The 16838-nt window shown below is 51.6% G+C and overlaps 1 protein-coding gene across 5 annotated transcripts; it reads right to left on the bottom strand.

Annotated features, from left to right (window-relative positions):
* Positions 1 to 2804: 2804 nt before the first annotated feature.
* LOC117709020 (chloride channel protein ClC-Kb) lies at positions 2805 to 16152 on the bottom strand. 5 transcript variants are annotated; one of them, XM_076933833.1, is made up of 22 exons: positions 15752 to 16152; positions 14777 to 14883; positions 14020 to 14148; positions 13482 to 13610; positions 11561 to 11700; positions 11126 to 11203; positions 10974 to 11052; positions 10766 to 10891; positions 10276 to 10360; positions 10098 to 10199; positions 9544 to 9628; positions 9114 to 9287; positions 8419 to 8488; positions 8147 to 8257; positions 7668 to 7881; positions 6977 to 7110; positions 5169 to 5257; positions 4948 to 5031; positions 4649 to 4735; positions 4239 to 4537; positions 3895 to 4001; positions 2806 to 3129 (listed from the first exon to the last, which is right to left on the bottom strand). In XM_076933833.1, the coding sequence occupies exons 2-20, from the start codon at positions 14874 to 14876 to the stop codon at positions 4490 to 4492; spliced, it is 2064 nt and encodes a 687-aa protein (XP_076789948.1). In that variant the 5' UTR covers positions 14877 to 14883; positions 15752 to 16152; the 3' UTR covers positions 2806 to 3129; positions 3895 to 4001; positions 4239 to 4489. The 5 variants fall into 5 exon arrangements, with proteins under 5 accessions (XP_076789949.1, XP_076789948.1, XP_076789947.1 ...); XM_076933832.1 differs by lacking the exon at positions 15752 to 16152 and adding an exon at positions 15488 to 15570 and having other exon boundaries at positions 3895 to 4043; XM_076933831.1 differs by lacking the exon at positions 15752 to 16152 and adding an exon at positions 15488 to 15570.
* Positions 16153 to 16838: the final 686 nt, after the last annotated feature.

Here is a 16838-nt window from a genome sequence, read left to right as displayed (position 1 = left end):
TGAGTTTACCGTGACCACTAAGAATGTTCCAGACAAACCAACCAGAACTACCCCAGCCAACAGAGCACGAAGGACTCAGCAGCTGAGAGGTGAGGAAGGGGTACCGGGGTATCTTGCATGTGACACCTGGGCAGAGGGGCACCCATCTGTGTCACAGGACTCTGGGGATCCCTGAGGTCCAGGTCTGGGAGCAGGAGCTGATGAACATGAAGGACCGTAAGGGGGGCAGTCTCCTCTGCTGTACCTGAGCCTCAGGTCTCTTAGCTGGGCAATTGAAAAGAGATGCAGAGTGCAGAAGAGACTGCTCGCGAAGGTGTGGGGGCACAGGAGGGGGGGTCCATGGAGGCCCATCCCTGGGAGCTAGGCATTTCCCAAAACAGCTCAGAGCTTCCAAAACCCAGAAAGATAACCAGTTGCCCTGCCGGAAAGAAATGACACTGTAGAACTGTGGGGCTTCCTGTCCAAGGTCACAGACGCCACCTGGCACACTGACACGCACCTGTGATGTCTCCTACTCTGGAGGCTGAGGTAGGAGCATTTCGTGAAGCCCAGAGCTGCAGATCAATTTGAGCAATACAGAAAGAGGCTATCTCAAGAAAAAAATTAGAGTATGCTAAGAAGTTGTTTATTGTTGTTGTTATGACTTTATTAAGGTGTTAGTGAGAGGCCATGGGAGATGACCAGAGAAAGTGAGGCCTTATGCAGCTAGGTAAAGACTCTCTGGTTTAGCTCCATTGCCAACCTTTAGCTTTTGAGACAGGGTCTTACTATGTAACCAAGTCTGGCCTCAAACTCCAAATCCTCCTGCCTTGCTTCCTAAACACTGCGATTACAGGCGTGGGCACTGTACCCACCAATAGAAGGATTTTTTTTAAAATAAATTGTGGGATCAGGGGGATTTGGGGAAGTGGCTCAGTGGCTAGGAGTCTTTGTGGCACTTGCAGAGGACCCAAATTCAGTTTCTACAGCTGCCTGTAACCCCAGCTTCAGGTCTGACCCCTTTCCTGCTCTCAGCACCCTCTACCCCGCCACACACACACACACACACACACACCCCTGTCAGGTTGTCCAGGTTCAAGAGATCCTAGTCACACGCATACACACACATAAAATATAAACTTTTTAAAAATTAATAAAGTTAATTGCTTGGGCCAGCAAGGTGACTCAACAGGTGAGGAAAGACCTGACTCTTGCGGGTTCCTCTAAGATGTATGCCCAGGTGCACACACACACACACACACACACACACATGCACACACACAAGCTTTTATCATGTAAAAGCAGAACAACTGCTGGGAGTCTTGGTGCACAGTGTATCTGAAGCCTACAGCACTGTGCTGTCACGTCCCCTAGGTCACACCAACATCAAAGGGAAAAAGGATGGACGTCCATGTCCATGCAGGGGCGCCCTCAGGACAGGACAGAAGCTTTGCTGAGCATCATGGAAGGATGGGAGGAACCTGTGGAAAGTGGTGTCGTAAAAGGGAAGTTCGACGGGGTCTCAAAGGCACAGGAGCAGCTTCTGGAACCAGTGACCAAACACTGCGGGGGAAGGACAGACACCTGGCACGGAGGAAGCCTGGGCAGGTGCAGACCTGGCTGGACTCAAACTCCTGGGTTAAAGTAGTTCTCTGTCTCAGCCTCCTTCGTAGCAGGGAGTGCAGGTGCATGTAAACATGCTAAGATATTTTCTATTGCAATATATATATATATATATATATATATATATATATATATATATATATATATATATATATATTTCTATGAAACACCACTCAAAAGCAATATGGGGAAGAAAGGGTTAACTTAGCTTGTACCTCCCAATCTCAGTCCAGTTGTGAATGGAAGTCAGGGCAGGACCCTGGAGGCTGGAGCTGATGAAGAAGCCCTGGAGAGATGCTGCTTACAGGCTTGCTCTTCCCTGCTTGCTCAGATCACTTAAAAAATAAATAAATAAATGTTAAAAAATTAAAAAAAAAAAAAACTCAGAACCACCTGCCCTTGGGTGACACTGCCTATAATGGCCTGGGCATGCATGTCAATTGTTAATCAAGAAAAGGACGAACAGACTTAACTACCGGCCTACCAGATTAGGAATTTTTTTTTCAATTGAACTTCCCTCTTTCCAGATAACCCTAGTATGTATCAACTTGATAAAAAACAAAACAAAACAAAACTAACTAACCATTGTAGTAGGGTATGGTGCTGGGTCTCTGTGAGTTCAAGGCCAGCCTAGTCTACAAAGTGAGTTCCAGGACAGCCAGGGCTGTTGCACAGAGAAACCCTGTCTTGGAAAACCAAATACAAACAAATCTAACCACTGCAATTGACCCTTTGTCAACGGAGCACATGATACATCGCTATTAAACGGTAAACTTTCCTTTCCTGTTTATCCCCAGGGTCTCATGCTGATGATATCCCAATACAAAGAATAGTATAACTTTAAAAATTCCATAATCTTTTTACTTTTTTTTAAATGCTTTAAAGTTTGGTCTCTATAAAATAACCACGACTCCTGTAAAACCATGAATAAGCTACATACTTCTTATTACATGCGGGACGGACCAGAACACTGTCAATCAAAGAGGCGCAAGTACCTCTGTATCTGAGGTCTCAGACCCGTGATCTTCTAGACTGGCAGGGCTGTGGGCAGCGCCCCTCTTCTTCAGCTCTTCTGCTTGTCTTAGAGACTAAAGCCACTGTCCTTGGTTAACTTCCCATTTCCTAAAGCCTCAATAGAAAGAAGGTGTCTCCACAGGAGGCTTCACCTAGCCTCTCTTCAGGGTTTCTGACCGTGCCACATGGTGCCAAGCCTCCACTTCTCTCCACAACCTCTTCAATCCTGGGGTCTCAATTGCAACTGAAGACACCATTTATTGGCAAGGGTCTTCTTCAGTGTGTATTCTCAGGGCCTTGTCAGAGATCCACTGACTGTGGATGCATGGATGCATTCGCTTCCGGGTTCTCTATTTGGCCCACTGGTCCACACAGTTATTTTTATTCTAGAATCAAGCAGCTTCAGTAGTTTTGAGATCATGTGTTTAATTCCTCCATCTTTTTATTTCCTGCCCAGGATTCCTTTGGCTTTGGCAGTCCATTAAACTTTTAGAGTGTTTCCTCTGTTCCTTTCTTTAAAACAAAACAAAACACACATAAAAAAACACAAAACAGCCGGGCAGTGGTGGCACACGCGTTTAATCCCAGTACTTGGGAGGCAGAGGCAGGCGGATTTCTGAGTTCGAGGCCAGCCTGGTCTACAAAGTGAGTTCCAGGACAGCCAGGGCTACACAGAGAAGCCCGGTCTCGAAAGCCCGGCGTTTTGTTTGTTTTTTGAGACGAGGACTCACTATGTTGCCCTGGCTGACTGAGAACTTGCTATGGAGCCCAGACCAGACTCTGTTTCCTAAGTGCTGGGGTTAAATGTGTGAGCCATCACCGCTCAGCCAACCTTCCTTCCTTCCTTCCTTCCTTCCTTCCTTCCTTCCTTCCTTCCTTCCTTTCCTCTTCTTTCACCCCCTTCCAGAACTGACTGGGGGTAGGAGTGGGGACCAGGTCAGAAAGGAAATGAAGGTTATGGCCTCTCTGAGGACAAGATCCTCATGGACAGGAATGTCCTCTGGGAAAAGGACTCTGATCCGATCGGAGGCACGAAAGTAGGTATGGAGTCTAAGTGAAGTGATGCCACAAAACTTGGGGAGGGCAAAAGACAGGGTGTGGGTACAGCAAGGCAAGGTATCCATTGGTCATGATGGCAGGCATGGGCAGGTGCAGGTCTATGAATTATGTGTGGCATTTGGGATCCAGGGCACACAATACTCGGAGGTTTTGAATAGATATCTGGGTTGGGGTACGGACCATGAAATGGTTTGAGGTATTGGGATGTCCTGGACTTACGTTTAGACAGTCACCTGATAGCTGTCCATGCTCAAATTCAAAACCTGTGGCTGAGTGGGCCATCACATTGAGTGGGAGGGCTGGAGGGCCCAGTGGTCAGGTTGGAGCTGTGGAACAGAATGAACGGTGTGAGGCTGGCTCTGCTGTACCTGAGTTGAGGGTGGGGAGGGAGAGAGAGCACGGATCAAAACTGCAGGCATGAAGCTTGGTCTTTCGGGGACACGGGTCACCCTGTGTACATAGTATGGACCGGCAGCGATAGGAAAAAGGGGGTTCCTTGATGACCCGTGGTGTAGAAGGCCAGTCAGAGAGGAAGCTCCCCCCTCCCCCGTCACTCTGCACACCCTTAAGAGAGAAGAGGGGACACCAGTGGCTCCAGACATCAGCTTTATTTTTCTCAGAAGCTCCCAATTGGCAGCAGACAACCCCAGAAGGCACAAAGGTCACAGTGTGACAGAACACATGGATGTCTTCATTTACTCTCAGCTCCTTCAGGGTGGTGAGAGGTGAACGTGGAGTTCTCTTCTTGACTGAATGGAGATGCCCTGCAGCAGCTGAGCGGCTGGGCGCCAGGCTGCCGCACCCCCAGGCTGATTCACTTGGGGGCGAGCAGATTGGTCAGGGTTGAAATTGCTTTCTTCAGCTATGACAGAGACACAGAGGAGAGAGAGGAAGAATATTTGAAGAGGTGAGGCTGGAAGGAATTTGGCGGCCCCAACTCCTCAGCTTTGCCCAGACCTCAAGACCCCAGTACCTCCAGCCAGGACACAGAGCCCACAACTCTGCCTCGTGACGTCACTAACAGCAACTGAAGGTTCAGGAGCTCAAAGAGGTTGTGTGTCTGCAGTGGGGTGGAGAGGAAATGCTAAAACCCCGCCTCCTTGCCTGGTGAACAGATTGAGATGTGAAATCTGACCACTAGGGGGAGCCAGAGTCCACGTGAGGAGCTGGATGGGGGCCTCTGCTAGAAGGAACAAGGGTCCTGGTCACCTTTATCCAGCTCCCCCTCATCAGACCTCCACCTCCATCCCCACGCTCTAATTCTCTCTTTACCTCATGCAGGGAGGTCTCCGGGGACAGCTGCAGTGTCACTGGCTGGGTGGGGCAGCCATTAGCCAAGATATCCTGGAGACAGGGCTAAGAATGATGGGGACCTGGGTAAGCCACCAGTGTCTAGACCTTGATCTCTGAACTCCTCTAGGTTAACTGTCCCTTCCCTTCACAGCCCAGCTCACCAACTCCATCCTGTCCCCTCATCTGGCAGGAGGACCCACCTGCTGGCCTGAAGCCCAGGAAGCTGGCTCAGTCTGGAGGGCTTGCACCAAGTGGGTCCTTTTTACAACGCCCACCAGGGTCTGAGACTCTAACAAGTGCAGAGGGAGGAACACGTCAGGAACATAGAACATTATATATGGAAGTCATATTCACTGAGCACCTACTATGGACCAAGAACATGCTAGGCGCTCTCATATCTGAGGAAAGTTTGTGTGTGACCTGTTAGAGTTCTTATCACCCAGTTTACAGAAGAGAAAACTGAGGGTCTGGTGGGTTAATTGTTACTCTAAACCATTCAGTTTCCAAAATGACATGGCAGTTGAGTGTAGCTCAGTAAGGCTGCCAGTGGGCGAGCAGAAATTCTGAGATACCCGATCCCCAACTCCACCACATTTTAGGAGGTGGGGGGCTGTGGACATGAGCCTCTTGGCATCTGGATGTCACAGCTGGGCTTTCTTCTCTGTTTTCCCTCCAGCTGTTTAAAATCTGAGTCAGGTCAATGGAACAGTGACCCCTGAGGTACACTCCAATCTGAGATCCTACTGAGGGCCGGGGCTAAGCCAGCCGGACTAGCCTTGACACAGGAGGGCATTTACAGGCATCTTGACAGTCAGTGGGTATTCTCCACTGAGAACCCACCTTGATACTCTTTCTCCAGTAAATAAAAACCCTGGGCTTAGTTAGGCATGGCTGTAACTCAGTGGCGGAGGGTTTGATTAGCTCTGGCCCTGAATTCAGTCCTTACCACCACAAACACACTTGGTAACCAGATAATACAATAGACATGCCCCCCCCCCACTTTAATAAACCAGTGATTTCTAGGGTGGGCAGTGGGATCTAGCCAGGGCCTCTCTTTGGGAGTTCTGGGGGAGCCCAAAGCCGTTCTTGGTTCTAGGAGGGGAAGCTACTCAGAATTACCATTCCTATGTAAAATAGATAGAAAGTGTGTTTGCTGCAATCTCTCCCGTTGGGGAGAGCAAAGCCCCTGACATTTGGGTGGGAGCCTATGGTGACCCTTCCCGTTTTCCACACAAGGACACTCACTGCCGGTCATGGAGCCTGAGCAGTATCTCTACAAGGTTCTTTCCCGTGTTGGAGACTTTATTCTGCTTGATGTGGGGCATAGAGGTGACCTTGGTCGTGCATGTAGCTCATGGCTCAAGTGGCCCGAGAGCAAATGGGCAGCAGACCCCAACAGTATCACACTGGCCGAGTTTGCACCCTGATGCCCCAGGGAGGTTCAGGGTGCTCCTCCCTTACCTGGGATATCTTCCTCCCTTAAGTTCTACGCTCTATGAACTGGAGAAAGGCACTCCGGTTAGGCCCTCCCTAAGACTTAAACACCATCCATCTGCCTTTAAAAGGATGAGCTCATCCTGGCAGCAGGAACTGGGGAGGAGGGAGAGGAGCACTCAGGGATGTGGAGAGGAAGCTTCTGGAGGGTCCTAGCAGTAACCCTGTTATCGGTGTCAACCCTTGAAGCTTGGGTCCCGGAATCCAAAGAGCCAGTCCCAGGCTGTCTTACAAGCACCTCTAATTTTTTCCACTAAACACATCATTCCTACTTTCTCCAGGAGAAGTGGTTATCGGGCCCATTTTCTCCATGAAGAAACTGGAGCTTAGAGAAATTAGGGGACTTGCCCTTGGTCACACAGCTAGATACCCAATTGCAGAGTCTAGATTAAGGGACAGATCTAACATCATGCTTGCTCTTGCTGCCCTGACACTCAGGGCCTTAGAGGGAAGCAAGATGGAGCCCAAACCTTCTTCCCAGGCAGCCATCTTCTCCTCGATGACTGCTGAATACCTGTAGTCTCCACCAGGGGGTACTGGGTCACATCGGTGGAGATCACGACTTTGATTACTTCCTCCAGGGGCATGTCCTTGGCCAGCGTGATGAGGGCACAGTTCATGAAGTGACCCACAGTCACAGCCTGGGAACTGTGGGCGGAGGGAGGCATCGGTCAGGCGTGGGAATGGGAAGATACTAGCCCCTGGGACAAGGTAGGGTCATCCCAAGGAGCCTTGCTGGGAGAAGTCCTGATTCCCAAGGATGGGTTTGGAGGAGCCTATAGGTTTTAGAATGAGAAGCTATGAGAACCACACCTATCTTAAAGACTGGGAAACTGAAGCTTATCTGGAGCTGGACCTTGGATTCAGTGACACGTGGAGCCTTTGAGATGCTAGGATACAATCAGATTGAGGTGGGATCGCAGAGTCCATTCATACGCCCACCACCAGAAAGGCCATCAGAGCAGGGGAGGGGAAGAGAGGGGCCTCTCCTGTCTGGTGCTCAATTCTTTATCAGTCTTGCCTGACAGAGACTCAGCTTCTTCATCTAGTACATGGGGCTGTGGGGGTGTTGGGGACCAGAGGGCAGGTGTGTATCAGCCCCTACAACCTTACAGTTCAAGGTCAGCTGCGCTGGGGTTTTCCAGGAGTCCCTCCACCCCAACCACCCTGAGCATCATCGCACCATCAGCCAGCCTGAGGCTCACCCAATCTTACGGCCACGAATCCATGGCAGATACGGCAGTTTCTTGACAATGATGGTGCCATCGTAGAAAGAGGGCTGGAAGCTCTGTGAGATGGCATTGGCTGCCAGCACGGCCATCAGCACTGGCAGTGCATGAACGATCTGGCCTGTTACCTCAAAGGCCAGCAGGGCAGTGGAGAGGGTGTGGGTCACCGCCCCTGAGAAGGCAGCAGCACCTGCAGGGACACAGCTAAGGTGGGGGACCCAGGACAGAAGCTAGGCTCACCCAGGGGGGCAAGGTGGGCACAGCGTGACCATGGTTAGGTTCAGCAATGCACAGAGAACACACGCTGCAACTGTTGGAAGTACCTAGTCACGCCCCGGGGAAAGGGATGCAGAGCGGGTGGGGGATGGGGAAAAAACACTTCGGAATGGTAGAGCTCAGAGAGTGGACAGGCCTACTGAGGAGAGGACCCACCTGCTGGTCCCAGATCTACTCACCCACCAGAGCATAGGCCCCAGGCATGATGGGATTGACCTTTCCTCCAGCCACAATGCCTTCTGGAAAGGCAACAGATAGAACCTCCCCAAAGAGGCGCCCAATGGCAGCTCCTGCCACAGATTCAGGGTGAAGGAATCAACCATGCTGACCTGACCCCTCAGGCCCTCAAGCCCCGCCCCATCCCTAGTACCACACTGGGAGGGAGACGGTCCAGGGCAGTCATGCCCTATGCCCCCTAAGCCCTCTCAGACATTCAGAACTCCAGTCCTACCGTAGACAAAGATGGGCAAGAAGTATCCAGCGGGAATGGGGATGGTGGTGGCCAAAATCAGCATCCAGAACTGTAGGGAGGTGGTACCCACATGGCAAAAGTTAGAAGCAACACAGAGGGCCATGGACAAGCAGGGATGGGAGTTACTAGAGGAAAGGATGCCCAGGTTGGAGCCCGTGGCAGCATTTGACTCTGGAGATGAAGAAACCAAGCCTTGATAAAGCACTCACTGTGCCCATGCACGTGCCAGGTTTGTTCCTCTCTTCTCTCTCAGCCTGCCCTTTAAGAAGAACTATTCCATCTCAAAGAATAGCAGGGAGGCGCAGGATAACTGCCTCTGAGCTCCACATTGCACTGTGGCATACTGGGGACACACTCACGTGCATGCACGCATGTGTGTGTGCAACACACACACACACACCAATTTTTGTAAAGAATAAGGGAACCAGGTGCCATGGGTGGTGACTGTCACCTAGGAATTGGGAGGCTGGGGCAGGCAGGAGGAGTACAAGTCCCTGGAGAGCCTGGGCTACACAGTGAGACTGAACCTCTCCGATGAAGTTGAGGCTGGGAGGGTTTCTTTCTGAGGTACACTGTGGGCGTGGACGTAGGAGGCGGTGCTTCAAGCTTTAATTCAGGAAGCAGCCCCACCTCACCCAGGGCTTGCAATGGCTCTGACAGTACAAGGGACCCACCTTCATGACCAGGAAGAAGACTAGTGTCCCAAAGACAGTCAACTGTGGATGGCACCACTCCAACCACAGGTTCTGGGGATCAGGTTCCACTGCCCAGGGTGGAGACGAGTTCTTGGTCAGCAGGGCCCAGGAGTTGTTATCAAACAGTGTCTCCAGATGCTCCGACATGGACAGCTGGGCCGAGGCAGTGGTAGATAGGTCAGCATGCCCACCTGTGTCCCATGGCCCATCTGAGCTCCGGCTACCTTACCCCTTTCTGGCTAGGGACCCTAAGGATGGCTCTGCCATGGCACAGCTACAACCTGTGTCCTGAAAAATGACCCACGGGCATTTTCCTTAGTGGGTTTCGAGGGGGCTGGGAAAAAATACACACAACAGGGACTACAAATGGGGGTTCTCCACTGCGACCACCCAGCTCCGTGCCCCTTACCCGGGAAGCCATGAAGCGGCCCAAACCAGGGGGATAGGTGATGGAAGCCAGGACCACAGCGGCCAGAGCTGAGTACAAGGGCTTGCTGTGGGGGAAGGGAAGTTGTAGTTTGCCTCCTCTCCTTCCCCACAGCCTTGGGGTTCACACTGAAGAAAGGGGTACGGAGAAGGAAGAGACAACAGCAAGGAAACTACCAGGTACTCCCGGCCCCAGTGAAACCAGGAAACCTGATGGGACTAGAGGCGAGATGGGGACAGAAAGGGACTAGAGGGACTAGCCAAGCCCAGATGGCTGGCCTAGGCCATGAAGCAAGTATGCAGGAGATGGAGAGAAGAGGAGACAGGGCTCAGGGAGGGGACATGGATCGGAGGGAAACTGGCAGGCGGTTAATTTTCACAGAAGTGGGGCAGTGGCTGCTGGACCTGACAGGGGACTTCCTGTGAGATTAGATAGGTAGCGCTTTGGAGGGTTGTGGAGAGAGGGGTTCTGTGAAAAGGGGTGGGACTTTACGGGAGGTCGAAAGTGGGGTGCTCCCTGAGGGGGCCCCAGCCCACCTGGTAGCCAGCAGTTTGGAGGTAAACACATTGGCCTTGAGGAAAAATAAGAAAGTCCGCTGGCAGTAGTTGTACCCGCAGCTCAGGATGCCACAGATGGCCCTGGAAGTGGAGGTGGCGGTGAGGCCGATACAACCTCAGCTTGAACGTTGCTTTCTGGGCTTGACACCCCACTCACCCCAGGGCCACAAAAAAGAAGATCTCTGGTAAGTCAAAGGGTATGTCCACTGGAAAACTTGTCTTGTAGATAGAGGTGATGGTCTCTGGGGAAGGAAGAAAGTGGGGTCCTGTGCCAGTCTTCCCTCCCATAACCCAGTCTCAGAATAACTCCGGCAAGGTTTCCAACCTAACTCCCAAATTTCCCTGGAATTCTAGGCACCAAAGTGGCTCTCGACCGGAAGATTTCGACCTCTTTCAGGGTCACCTATCAGATATCCTGCATATCAGATATTTACATTTCGATTCGAAACCGTAACCAAATTACAGTTATCACTGAGGGTCACCACACCAGGAGGAACTGTATTAAAGGGTCGCAGCAGTGGGAAGGTTGGGGACCAGTGTAGAAGGACAGAGGAGAGAGGAGCGGAGGATTGTGGGGAAGAAGGAAGTAGAAACAGGAGGAGTCACAGACGCCAGAGGGTAGAGACTAGGTACCAACTGGTGCCCACCCTGTTCACTGTTGAAGACCGCCAGGAGGTGGAACATGAAGGCCCCACAGGTGGCAGCGAAGAAGCCCCTCCAGTAATCCCAGACGGAGAAATGAGAAGACATGACTTCGATGCTGAACAGGACACCTAGGGAACACGCGGCTCAGAAGGGCCTCTCTCCCCCTGGCTGTAGGACACCGAGAGAACAGGAGGGCGACGGAGCTCTCACCGCTAATGGGGGCTGCGAAGACCGTGGCCACGCCCACCGCTGCTCCTGCGGCCAACATTTCCATTTCTTTGGTCTTGTTCTGGGAGAAACAGCATCCTGGGCTTTGATCTTTACACTTGTTCCCCTAGGATACCCAAGCCCGCGCCCCTCACCTCAAGTTCCCCGACGGTCTTGGTGCGCACGCGGCCAAGGTAAGCAGCGATCATCACGCTCAGGTGCACGAAGGGGCCCTGCAGGGGGCGACAGTGAGGTGTTGCTGGGGAAACTGGACCCTACCTCCCTACCCTTCTCTCTTTCTCATCTCCTCTTCTTCCTCCCACCCCCCTCCTTCTCTTCCTCCACCACCTCCTCCTCTTCTTTCTTCTTTCTTCTTAGGACCTTAGGAAAGAACGGTACAAGCCGCGCCAAGGAGTGGCCCAGCATCAAATCCTGACCCTAGCCCTCCACTATCCTGAGATATTTTTTGTCACATTCGGGGACTTGGATGTGTTCCCCTAAGACTGGGCTCCCAAGGCTAGGCTGGCTGTGGCATGGTATAGCATACAGAAGGCAGGGAGGGATGGCAGGTGGGCCCTCCATGCCCGTACCAGTTTTCCCAGGAAGATGGTACTGCCTGTTGCCAGGGTGCAGGAGAGGCCCACCACCTTGGCCCCAAAGTTCTTGATGTCTAGGTAGTCCTCCAGGACCACACCGGTCAAGATGGTCTTCACTTCAGGGATCCCAGACCCTGGTCCAGGTGGGCAGAGGATGGAGGGAGATAGATTAATTCTGCATTAATTATTTTAGCGCCTGCGTAACAACACTCTCAGGGCACTTTCCTATGGAGCCCCTCCTAGTCCAGGGAGATAGGCTGCTTAAGATTCAAGAAATAAGGGCTGGAGAGAGGGCTCAGTAGTTAAGAGCACTGACTGCTCTTCCAGAGGTCCTGAGTTCAATTCCCAGCAACCACATGGTGGCTCATGACCATCTGTAATGGGATCTGATGCCCTCTGACAGTATACTTGTAAAATAAATAAACAAATCTTTAGGGGGAAAAAAGATTCAAGAAATAAGCTGGGTGGTGGTGGCGTACCCCTTTAATCCCAGGGCTCAGGAGGCAGAGGCAGGTGGATCTCTGTCAGTTTTGAGGCCAGACTGGTCTACAGAGTTCCAGGACAGCCAAGCTACAAGGAAATACTGTTTGTTTGTTTGTTTGTTTGTTTGTTTGTTTGTTTAAAAGATTGATTTATTTATTTTATGTATGTGAGTACACAGTCGCTGTGTTCAGACACACCAGAAGAGGGCATTGTATCCCATAAAAGATGGTTGTGAGCCACCATGTGGTTTCTGGGAATTGAACTCAGGACCTCTGGAAGGACAGTCAGTGCTCTTAACCTCTGAGATAGATAGATAGATAGATAGATAGATAGATAGATAGATAGATAGATAGAAATAAGTTAGCTATGGTGGTACATGCCTTAAATCCTAGCAGTCAGCAAGCAGAGACAGACAGATCTCCATAAGTTTTAGTCCAGCCTGCTGTATGGAGCAAGTTGCAAGCCATACAGAGCTATATAATAAGACTCTGACTTAAAAAAAAAAAAAAAAAAAAAAAAAAAAAGGCTTTTTCGCGTCCAGACAGTGATGGCACGTCTTCATTCCTAGCACTTGGGAGGCAGAGGCAGGCAGATCTTTGAGTTTAAGACCAGCCTGGTCTATAGAACAAGTTCCAGGACAGTCAGGGCTACACAAAAACACTCTGTCTCAAAACACTAATCCCCTACCTCTCCAATTTTTTTTCTTTCAAGAAGTAAACTCACAAGGCACAGGAAACTCCTGAAACTTTAAAAGATTCTTCCCCCAAGGTTGTATCAGCAACAACAATAGCAAGGGAGAGACAACTTTCCCACAGTCAGCAGAGGCCTGCCTTTCATCAGTTGCCACCCATGCTGGGGTGGGCTTCTGGTGATGCACACCCTCCTGTAACTCACCCCTCCCCTGTGCTCTGTGACCCCAATAAACTCATGGCTTCATTAATCTGGACTTTGGTGGAGTCAATGTTTTGGTCTGATGTTGGCGCTTTATGTGGGATAAGCACATGTTTGTGTCTCCCCAGGAAAAGTCACAAAGCAGCCCTGTACTCCATATGGAAGTATGGAAGCCACCAGAGGAAGAAACTGGGGGTCAGATGCACCACCAAGATTCCCTGACTACTGTAACTGGAGGCAGCTCTAGAGACCAGGAAGATTTGGCCATTGGCTACAATCCTGAATGGGAACCAATCCTTCCTGGCCCAGAGGAGCCCAGAGAAGTGGTACAATGCTGGTGATGACCCCGTCCCTTTCTCCCCATCTTCCTGTGTGACTTTGGGTAAATGGCTTGGCTCTTCCAAGCCTGCTTCCCTAACACTAACATGGGGTTACTGTTCTCCGCCTCTCTCCTCAAGCCCCACAGGATGTGAAAAGATTTAGACCCATGGGGACCGCAGGACAAGGCAGGTTGGCCAGAGACCAGGTGACTATGACTCACCTCCAGAGGATGACGTGATGCTCTGTGAGAAGCCGGAGGAGAAGGACAGAAGAGCCACGGGGTACACGGTCCAGGAGAGGTACCGGAGCAGGTGGCCGTCCCCAACCTCCCTATACAGCCATTTGTGTGCTGGAGGATGACCAGCAGTCAGGGAGTCACCCAGAGCCTCAGCCCTGGGAGCAGACACTACAGTGCCCATTTATATACTAGGAAAGGGCCCAAGGCCACCCAGGGAATAGTGGAGGACAAACTATGCCTGGGACTGAGCTGAGAGCAAGGTGGAAGAGATGGAACAGGGTGGCCAAGCTTAGAAGAGAGAGGCTCCACCCTGTCTGTGCAGATGTGTGACAGGGGCCCAGAAGGACACAGAACTTGCCTAAAGACACACAGCACATCCAGAGCTAAGTAAGGGTCAACTCCAGGCCTGGCCACTCACAGCTGCGTCCCTCTCTCACTGCCCCCAATGATCCGGCTGGAATCCCAAGCGTGTATAGGAATCCCATCGCCCTGAGCAACGTGCGTGCCGGAGAGGCCTTACCTCTGACCACGCGCCCGATAGCGAAGTTCATGGCGTAGCTGATCAGAGCCATGAGCACTCCGAGAGCCACCAGGAAGTACCAGTCCTCACCCACACGGAACAGCCGCTCTTTCAGCCACTCTAGGCCCCCTGGACAGGACACTGGGGTCACAGCTCCTTCCCTAGGGGCTGCTCAGGTTCTGGGCAGGGAAGGCCAGGCCAGACAGGGTAGAGGCCGCAGGCCAAAGATCAAAGTAATAAAGAGAGACTCTGCCTTACACAAGGTACATGCGGTGGCACTGTGGCCACCATGCCTGTGGCCCTGCAGAAGACCTTTGACCTTCCCCTCTGCTTCTTCCCACACTGGGAACTTATGAATGGTTTCATGGAAAATCTGGTCATTGCAGCGCTAGTCTGCATTTGGGGAGGGTCTGCATCCTAGAGAGCACAGGTGGGGAGTGGTACCCAGCTACATCCCTGGTCACCAGCTGCCAGCCCCACCTCGAAGCTCACTTTCTCTGGCTATACCCCCCCACACACACACAACACACACACTGCCTGGGCCTGTACTCTGCCTCTTTCTGGGGTCCCTGTATTTTTTTTTTCTCTCACTGGCTACAAAGATAGATTCAAAGCAATGGGGACACAGACTCGTCACCTAAGAGACTGAATGTATCATCTGAGAGCAAACAGAAAAGGAGGTTGATCTTGGGCCTGGGGGTAGGAGGGGTGTTTTTCCATAGGACTCTGCAGGGGAAGGGTGGGCAGTGGTTCTTACCATGGATGTTTCTGCGGATGCGTGGGCATGGCCCCCAGAGTTCTTGCAATGGCACTGGCTTCCTGGAGGAGCCCTGACGAAGCCCCACTAATTCCTCCATGGTTTCTCTGACAACGAATAGACAGGTGCTTGGTGAGCCACTATGCACCTGTGCCCCACTTCTAGGACATTCCAGTGTGCTCTCTCTTAAGTAAAAGGGAAAGCTGTGGTGTGTGTGTGTGTGTGTGTGTGTGTGCACATGTGTGTGGTGTGTGTGTATATACATGTGGACGTGTGCATGTGCTGTGGGTGAGCACTCGCTCATATGATCCATGAGGACTTTGTGTACATGCATGGTATCTAGAAGGTTCTTCTATGTCTTACATGCAAGGTGCTCCTTCTGTAGTGTCCTTCCGTGTCTAGAAGTCCCAAGGAGAACCGTTCCCCTGTTTTAACTCCCACTATTATGCTCCTGAGACACTCCATTTCTCCTGCTCAGAGTGCAGGGACAGCCTTGGCTCTGTGGGGTCCCCATGGGTGGCTGTGACGCCCTGTAGCCATCCTTCAGAACTCTGCGTTCCTCGGGGGGCCAGAAGACCCCCCCCAAGTCCTGAGCGAGATCCTTGAGAGCAAATACCTCAAGGTCTCACACCCTCCCTCTCGGTGTCTGCCCTGGCCCTGGTAGATGCTATCCGAGATCCGTGCCCCCCTCAGCACCCACCTGTTCCTCACCTGTTAATGTGCCCTGCTGCAGCCCCAACAGGCCCTCCTCCAATACAGTTTCTTTGTTTGTAACGCCTGTACACCTGGACAGGTGTGCCCTCCGCCAATCAACCCCCTCCCCTCCCCTCCCCTCCCCTCCCCTCCCCTTCTGGGGTTAAGGAAGCCATTTAGAATGTCCTTGAGAAACTGGCCAGAACTCACTGACTGACCAGGAAGCAGCTGAGGAGTGAGGAGGGGCCGGCTGTACTACACTAGAAAGCTAGGCAAACTTACTGAGCATGCGCCAATGCCGCAGGTCCCTGGGGCCTCCTGGGGTCTGAGCTGGGGAACAGGAGCTGCTGAACATGCAGGATAGTGACAATCCTCTACTGTGGCTGAGCCTCAGGGTCTAGACTCTCAGCTATACATGGAAAGGGGTTCCAAAGTAGGAGAGGAGAGGCAGGGTTTAACAGAAGGCACCTGGGTATGGAATAATGGGGTCACCATGGCTGTCTCACCCACAGTGCTCAGAACTGCCCCAAAGGGAGATGGCCCATTACCCTGTTTCAAAGGAACAGAATCTCAGAACTGGAAGGCTTCTTGTCCAAGATCACAGAGGCCAGCTCGAGTGGTGACACGTACCCAATACCACTGCCACTCAGACCCCAGATGCTGAGGGCCAGAGCCAGGACTCCCACCTTGGTTTTCCAGACATCAGAGTGTGCACACTGTTCTTCGAGCTTTCATTGACAGTCTCATCTTGTTCAGGGGTGGAGAGGGAGACAAGAGTGGTGAATTGGAAGGGCTAGAGGCCGCCAGGGTCTGGCAAGAAAATGGGCTGTTTTCATCTGTTTAAAGGCTATTTAAATCTCGGAAAACTGTCCCTCAAAGCCCAGCTTCCTAGGAGCTGTGGCTCTGGCTAAACCCTGTGAGGAAATGTCATGGGGAGAAGACAAAGAAAAGTGTGTGGGAGGGAGTGTAAATATGTGTGTGCGTGCATATGAGTGTGTGTGTGTGTAAATATGTGTGTGCCTATGTGTGTGTGCATGTATGTTTGTATGTGTGCATTTGTGCATGTGTGCGTAAATATGTGTGTGCATGTGTATGAGTGTGTATGTAAATATGCATGTGCTTATGTGTGCATGTGCATGTATATATTTATGTGTGTGTGCATTTGTGTGTGTGTGTGTGTGTGATGTACGTGTGCGAGCATTGGAAGCCCTGTTCTGCCATTCAGTATAGCCTCCACGTGCTTGTGAGTTGGAGTAATGACACCACTTTGCAGGTGCTTGATAACTCAGAGAAATGTCGTCTCGTACTGATGGTCACACAGCAGAGGCTGAGCTGAGGCCCAGTCTGTCTTCTGTCCCATCTCCAAACT

This window comes from Arvicanthis niloticus, chromosome 5 (assembly GCF_011762505.2).
Source record: "Arvicanthis niloticus isolate mArvNil1 chromosome 5, mArvNil1.pat.X, whole genome shotgun sequence".
NCBI lineage: Eukaryota > Metazoa > Chordata > Mammalia > Rodentia > Muridae > Arvicanthis > Arvicanthis niloticus.
Note: the sequence above shows the minus strand (reverse complement) of the source record. Positions and strands in the feature narration are given on the sequence as shown.